Source organism: Littorina saxatilis, linkage group LG17, assembly GCF_037325665.1.
Source record: "Littorina saxatilis isolate snail1 linkage group LG17, US_GU_Lsax_2.0, whole genome shotgun sequence".
Classification (NCBI taxonomy): Eukaryota; Metazoa; Mollusca; class Gastropoda; order Littorinimorpha; family Littorinidae; genus Littorina; species Littorina saxatilis.
In genome coordinates, this window is record NC_090261.1 from 19,366,184 (window position 1) to 19,373,790 (window position 7,607).

A 7,607-nucleotide genomic window follows, 5' to 3' on the forward strand; every position below is an offset into this window, starting at 1 on the left:
ATATCACGATACATACTGTACCAATTTTACTTGTCACATTTTATATTTTTACCATTTATTTGATATTGATAGAATGTTTAAGTGAAAATTTAATGAATCTTGTTTTAATTTTGTTCCCCTTTTATTTGTATTTTGTTTTCTAAATCTAGGAACTACATGTAGGTATAACCAACCGGTTTTTTCGAATTCTTCATTCAATGACTTTTTTTTAATCTGCATTCTTGAAACAATGTTTTTGAAGTCATATAATCATTCATTCGCTTGGGACTTTCCCAACAAGCCGCAGAAACATTCGATCAAGCTAAGTTCTCGTTACTCATTGTTTGTCTGTGCACTTTAAAGACCGTTGGGTCGATAAATCTGTGAATGTATTGTTTTGTCAATAACAAACGTTCCAACAACGTACCTTTCTTGTTTTTTGATTCTAATGTTATTAAAGTTGTATTCATTCAAATGAAGTGAAATTATGGCCGTTGTGTATTTTTTGCAATTTAAAACAAAACACAAGTATAGTGTACCACGAAAGTTTTCGCTCAAAACAGGTGACACGCCTATTGCTAGAAAAATACATTCACTTCATGAAAGAAAGTTATTAGGAAAGTTTCACACAATGATTCGTGTGCACCAAATTTCATACAAAATGTCTAGTTTTCTCGATTTATAATGTTGAAAATCACTGCAAGTCTTTGAAACAGACTATAGTTTTTGAAAAAGGCTTTAGTGTATTTTTAGAGTTCAATTCTGTATGATACTTAGAGATATGGCTTTCCCAATCTTTCGTATGAAAAGAACCCATTGTTATTCTGCGATTTAAGAAATTTTCACCATTACAGTGGTTTTATAGTTTATATATCCAGTTGTTGAACATTTTTGTGAATTTTATTTTTACAAATGTTGACGTCATGAGTTTTCATAAGCATTTGATCGAAAAATAGATAGTGACTGAAATCGCTCAAAATAGCTCGGAAGTAGCCAGTTTGGTGTTTTATCTGCATTTTGGAGTCTTTTGCACACTCTGGTGCTAACTTAAGTAATCAAGATGGTAAGATTAACGATAGAACCACCAAAAAATCGTATTTTCAGCAGACTGCACTCTAGTTTTCAAGTCTTTATGATCGTGATTACTTTTCGCAGATAAAATATTCAATATAAGAAGGCTACGATATCTTCAAAATTGAGGTGCAGTTCGAGGCTGATGTCTGCTCTTTAATCGTAGGTCAGTTATTTAATTAACACCAAAAACCAAGGCAAAAGACACTTTTAAACTGTGTATCTGCACAAGGTGAAAGGGTGATATTTTGTCTCCATGTTTTTGGGACTGCCAATTTTCCGCAAGAGTTACCTGTTCTTAGCTTGGTCATGCCTACTACATGACCTTGTTAGAGAAATTTCTGTGAGACTTGATGTTCTTATTTCTATTGCGGTTGCGTTGTTTCCATTTGTTGGATATGATTTTGTTTAGTTTTGTTGATAATTGCATCTTGAAAAGGTAATTAAAGTTACACACCTGTAATTTAGGGTTTATTGGAGTTCGTACACAAAATAACTTTCATGCATCTGATACACTATTCTGATCATGGTAACAATAATAATAATGATATGGGAGATTTATAGAGCGCTTTACGTTCTCTAAGCGCTTTACAATGAAAAAAAATATGAAAAAACAAACAAACATACAGTCGAACTCGCTTAAGACGAATCACTGGGGATCGGGAAATAAGTTCGTCTTAACCGATATTCGCATTAAGAGAATTGATTGATTTTTTTACTGTCACAATTTTAGAAGTAAAATTTGAAAAGTCGTGTAAAAGCATGTACATGTACATTCTGATCAATCTCCGATTTCATGGTGTCCACCAGTTCTGGTGCATGTACTACCCTGGCCAAGTTTCCTCTCGAGACATCAAAGAGACCGCCCCATAGGTTAATCCCCATAGGTTAAACTCGGTCACTGACCCGGGTGCAGGAAGTGTTTCCTCTCTCATATGAAAGGGGAACCACCTCTCATAGCTAAAACTGGGTCATTGACCCCTGGGAAGAAGGTCAGTGTCTATAAAGAAGGCCACCCAGCCATCACAATGGACCTGCCTTTGATCTCGCCTCACACGCAGATCCTTGTAGCCTTGTGACTTTTAGAGACAAAGCGGCTCTGGGGCGATAAAAAACGTGTGTGTTAAAAGAGGGGTTCGTTATGCAAATGATATGATATGTCGATCTCGGGACGAGTTTAAAGATATCGTCATAAGCGTGAGTAAATTACAGACATTATGCATGCTTGGGAATCCAAAAAGTGCTCGTTGTAAGCATAAATTCGTTACAAAGAATTCGTTTCAAGCATTTTTTTTAAGCATGAAGAAAGAGGTATTCAGTTGGGAACTTAAAACTAATACGTTATAAGTCAAAATTCGTAACTAGCGTGTTCGTTTTAGGTGGGTTCGACTGTACATATACATACAAAGCAAAGCAAAAAAGCATGTGCAGCAGCATTCAGCACACAAGTGAACAACGAAACACTACATCAATACAAGCTGCAAGCATACTAACACAGGCAAAACATTCAAACATTCAAACACCTGATCAAAAATGCACCATATTGAAATAAAATTAATCAAAATACTGTGTGAAGAAGTGTGTTTTAAGGTTTGATTTGAAGGAACAAAATGTTTGGCAGTGTCTGATAGAGTAAGGGAGAGAGTTCCACGCAACGGCAGCAGAGTGGGAGAAGCTAGCTCTCTGGCCGTGCTGTTTGCGACTAAAAGAAGATAGACGGAATATTCTAGTGTCTACAGAGGAGCGGAGGGATCGTGAGGGTGTATAGAGTGTGAACAGGTCAGACAGGTAGGATGGGGCTGAGCCAGATATTATTTTGTAGCAGATACAGCAGCACTTATATTGGATTCTCAGCTCTACAGGGAGCCAATGAAATTTCTTTAGCAAGGGGAAACAGGACTGGGACCGAGGGGCTTTGCAGACAAGCCGGGCTGCAGAATTTTGAACGTGCTGCAAAGGATGGATGACAGACTGAGGACAGCCAATGAGAACAGAATTTCCGTAGTCTAATCGAGAAAGAATGTAGGAGGAAACAAGGGTCTTGGTGGCGTCTTCGGTAAGGTATGGGCGGATAGATATTCTCTTAAGCTCGATGTAAGCGGACTGACAGACTTTCATAACATGGTGTTTCATGGAGAGATCGCTATCAAGAAAGATGTCAAGATCACGGACGGAGTCTGAGAATTCAATAGTGCTGCTGCCCAAAGTGATAGAAGGAGGGAGAGAGAGAGAGGAGGAGAAGGAGGATTTGTTGAAACGAATGGCTTCTGTTTTGTCACAGTTAAGTTTAAGCTTGTTAGTGGACATCCAGAGTTCAACGTCAGCAATGCAAGACTGAAGGGAGGTGGTCATCTGGGCGTATTCTGAGGGAGTCGCTGAGTTCTGAAGCTGAGTGTCGTCAGCAAACATTTCGTGGGAAACGGAATGTCTGTCGACGAGGTCAGTCAGAGGGGAGGTGTACATGATGAACAGCACGGGCCCGAGCACAGAGCCCTGGGGAACGCCAAAAAGGAGGGAGGTTTCCTGGGATGGGACGTCGTTTACAATTACAAAATTTTTTCTGTCTGAGAGATAAGATCTGAACCAATTTAGAACTGAATTTTGGATGGCGAAAGTGTGCTCAAGGCGGGACAGTAGGATTTCATGATCAATTGTATCGAAAGCGGCCGAAAGGTCTAACAGGAGGAGCAGGGACATTTTGTTATCGTCTAAGGAAGTCAGAATGTTATTGAGGATACTAAGGACTGCGGTCTCTGTGCTATGGCCCGTGCGGTAAGCTGACTGGTGCGGAGTGAGGAGGTTGTTGGCAGAGAGGTGGGAGGAGAGCTGGTCTAGGACTATCTTCTCTAGGATTTTAGAAAGAAAGGGACAACAAAACATGCATCTGTCATTGACACTTTTAAGGATCACAAAGAAAGCCTAAAAAGGCTGTGGAGTATACTCTTTTTGATATTTTACGGGGTGGTCAGAAGTTTAACACTTTTGTGCATGCCCATGAATTTACAACAGCAACAAAGAGTCAGAAAGACAAGAAGATTAAACTGTGAAAGAATGTTTATATCAGGTGAGCATAGAGAAGGGCAAGACCCTGGTGATCAAGACCCTGGCCAAGGGTGACCTCAACAAGAACGGCATGCGCGAGGTTTTCTTTGAGCTCAACGGCCAGCTCCGCTCCGTCATGATCAAGGACGAGGACGCTTCAAAGGTAAGGCCTCAAGGAAATTGGATGAAAAGTTATTTTCAAGGGCTGCAGAATAAGCATGCAGTGTACTCGGGGAGGGACTACGTTACTTTTTGTATACATGATTGTGCATTTGCATATCAGAACCTGCAGAATTTAGAAAGTGCAGAATTTTTATTTTTCAGTCCCTTTAACTCATTCAAGGCGCATATAAATTGTCCCCCGTTTACACTCCTGGCGCACGATTTTGAGCCATTTTAAAAAAATCAACACCACAAGATAACCTTGCCTACCTTACATTTGTGCAAAGTTTGAAACTTGCTCTTTAAGAAAATATATGAAACATTTGAAAGAACATACCTTTTGTTGTCTTCACATCCATCCAGTCAAAATACAAAAACAATTTCTGTGTCATTGGGTTCATCATACAAATGTCATGATCGACAATTTCATTGTCCGAATCATCACCCAAATCATCGTCCATTGGCACAAACTCGTCACCAGAATCTAAAATATCATCTCCACTAAGGTCAAGATCAGAACCATCCTGAATAACAAGTTCTAGCACTCTTTTCAAGTTGATACGTCTTGTAGCAGAACGATCCGCCATCTTGGAAATGTCAAAACACGTGGGTCGCACACCGTAAAAAAAATCAAACATTATCACAACAATTGAAGGGAAGGAACTATGCACAGTGAATGGTACCACAGTAGAAAGACTGAAGTTTACTCCGGAGGTAGTTTCCCTTTGTCAGCGGGGCCGTTTACACCGTTAAGAATGTGTTGCATCTGTCGGATTGATGCATCCGACGTGTCGACAACGCAAAGCACAGCTGTTGGATTAGGGAATCGGACACAACGCGCATGAGTTAAAGCTGTCCTGAATTGAGCCCAAAGTTGACTTTGCAAAGTCTTTTTACCAAAATCAGTGCTAAAGCTTCGTGCAGCGAGCTTTGTGAAGTAAACTTCTCTCAATTAATATCAGGCTTTATGCACAGATACAACAGTATTTGTTAGTGGTGGATGCGAGGAAGAAAAGTTTCCAATTTAATGTATTCATTGTAATGGACAATAATGTGTTGTTTTTGTTATTATTATGACTTGGGGAAATATCAATCTTTGTATCAGTCTGCCTCATGAGGTTGGTTTAAACAGAAAGTAGCATTTTTACTAAAGTTGGCCGAAAAATTATTGCAACAAATTTCAAACCCAAATTAAAACATTAATTCCTGTGTCATTTAATTAAAACTGAATATGCCAGTTAAGGCCGTTCACTTAACCTTCAGGATCACCTTTTGGATTAAATATTTCTTTTACAGGGATCACGTGACCGCCGCTCAAGTAAGGGTACCCTCAAAATCAACCAGACAAAAACGGAAGAGCCGAATGAAAAATCGACAAAAAATCACAATAGGCAAAACTTCGCAACTTTGACATGTGCTTTAACTGTAACGGGTGTGGTTATCAAAAGTTGCTGTGGGGCAAGGTTGCATGGAAGCTCTTGTTGCAATGGAGGTTTCTGCCAAGGGTCCGATAGCCAATGATGCACATTAAATAACATATTCTTACTCCGAATCACATATAAGCATTGACACAGTCTGAGATGCTACAGGTCTAAAATACGCTACCCGTCAAAACTTTAAGGGAAGCAACCCCACAAAAAAGTGCTGCAATAGTGCGTTGGTAAGTGTGCACTACCCCCCGCGGGTTAGGGGGAGGAATTTACCCGATGCTCCCCAGCATGTCGTAAGAGGCAACTAACGGATTCTGTTTCTCCTTTTACCCTTGTTAAGTGTTTCTTGTATAGAACCCAGCAAACACACAACGTAAATACGACGTTGCAAAAATGTGAATTTTTCGTGTCATTAGCAACGTTGCGAACTTTACGTGAAATTTACGTTGAGCCAACCAAAAAACGCAACGTAAAACCAACGTTGTGTCATTGTGAGATTTTGGTGTTCTTTCGACGTTGTAATACAACGTAAATTTTACGTGAATTTCACGTTGCATTTTGGTGTCTTTCAAATGTTGCGAAGATTACGTGAAATTTACGTGGATCCAACCAAAAAACACAACGTGAAAGCAACGTTGCGTTACAGTTGTGTTTTTTTGTTTTTTTACACGTTGGTACATAACGTAAATTTCACGTGGATTCCACCTTAAAAAGCAAGGTAAAATCGACGTTGTATTATTGTGATTTTCTGGTGTTCGAACAACGTTGGTATACTCACGTGATTTTCATGTGAAATTCACGTGATTTAAAAACAAAAGTTAGTTTGATACAACAAACGTTCCTACAACGTAGTTTCAACGTAAACACACAACGTTGGGGTTTGATTGATCGCCAACGTGAAATCCACAACGAATCCTACGTCAGTCATTACCAATTTTTCACCTGCACGGTTTCGTATCGTTTATCAAAGAAATGTACCTTTGAAAATTACGTAAGGTGAACATATTTTCAAATACAGGAGATAGATATGTGCGAAACTATCACCGAATAACAAATGACTCGGTCAGACGTTATGAAATTAAGCGCCGATGTACCGCGCAATGTATTTAATTGCTTTGGCGTTCCAAATGCGTCCGGTTACATTTTCTGGCATCATTAATGCATCAACGAGAATTGAAAAGTAATGCTAAAAATATAATTGTGTACGTTTAAAGTTGATCTACTGTGCTCATCAAACCTCTTGTTGTATTTTGTAAATTGGCGAGAGGGGGGCAGAATACATGAACCTAATCTCTGTGATTGTCTATACGTGCGTGCGTGTGTGTGTGTGTGTGTGTGTGTGTTTGTGTGTGTGTGTGTGTGTGTGTGTGTGTGTGTGTGATTACACGTGTTAGTGTGTGTGTGTGTGTGTGTGACATCAGTTTGTGTATGTGTGTGTGTGTGTGTCACATCAGTTTGTGTATGTGTGTTTGTGGGCGGCTGTGTGTGTATGTGTGTGTGTGTTTGTGTCCCTCGGCGCGTGACAATATAATCTGCCAATAAGTTGAACTAAAACAGGGTTCAAGTGGGAATTACACCTGAAAAAGCAGGAAGGGAGCAGAATACATGTTATGAACTCCGTTATTTATTGTTTGAAATGTTATAACCTGGGAGAAGTCACCCTCGCACCCCGTCCTTAGTTTCTCTTGACCTACCTTTGAAGTATTCTTGAGGACATGACTAGACTACCCGATTGCGCCCATTGCACGGCATAAGAGAGCGCCGTTCCACCCGGCCGATTCCGCTATAGACGTCACGCGTCCAAGGGAGGTGATTTTCGAGCCAGCTGCATTGACTCGGCCAAGAACGCAAACTTTCTTCGATTAAAGGCATTGTAGCATGTCTAAAATCATGGGACTTGTGTTAGGCCAAAAAAAAGGTCTG

General features: G+C 39.9%; 1 protein-coding gene across 5 annotated transcripts in view; it reads left to right on the forward strand.

The window, feature by feature from the left end:
• The window catches only part of LOC138952783 (pyruvate carboxylase, mitochondrial-like), a 479,047-nt gene that overhangs the window by 449,108 nt on the left and 22,332 nt on the right, over window positions 1-7,607 (forward strand). For 4 of the 5 annotated variants that reach the window (XM_070324518.1, XM_070324521.1, XM_070324520.1 and 1 more), the window contains one exon: window positions 4,115-4,255. The exons of the other annotated variant lie outside the window; for it this stretch is intronic. In XM_070324518.1, coding sequence (XP_070180619.1) covers window positions 4,115-4,255 — 141 coding nt within the window. The remainder of the gene's footprint in view (window positions 1-4,114; window positions 4,256-7,607) is intronic. 5 annotated transcript variants of the gene reach the window in all.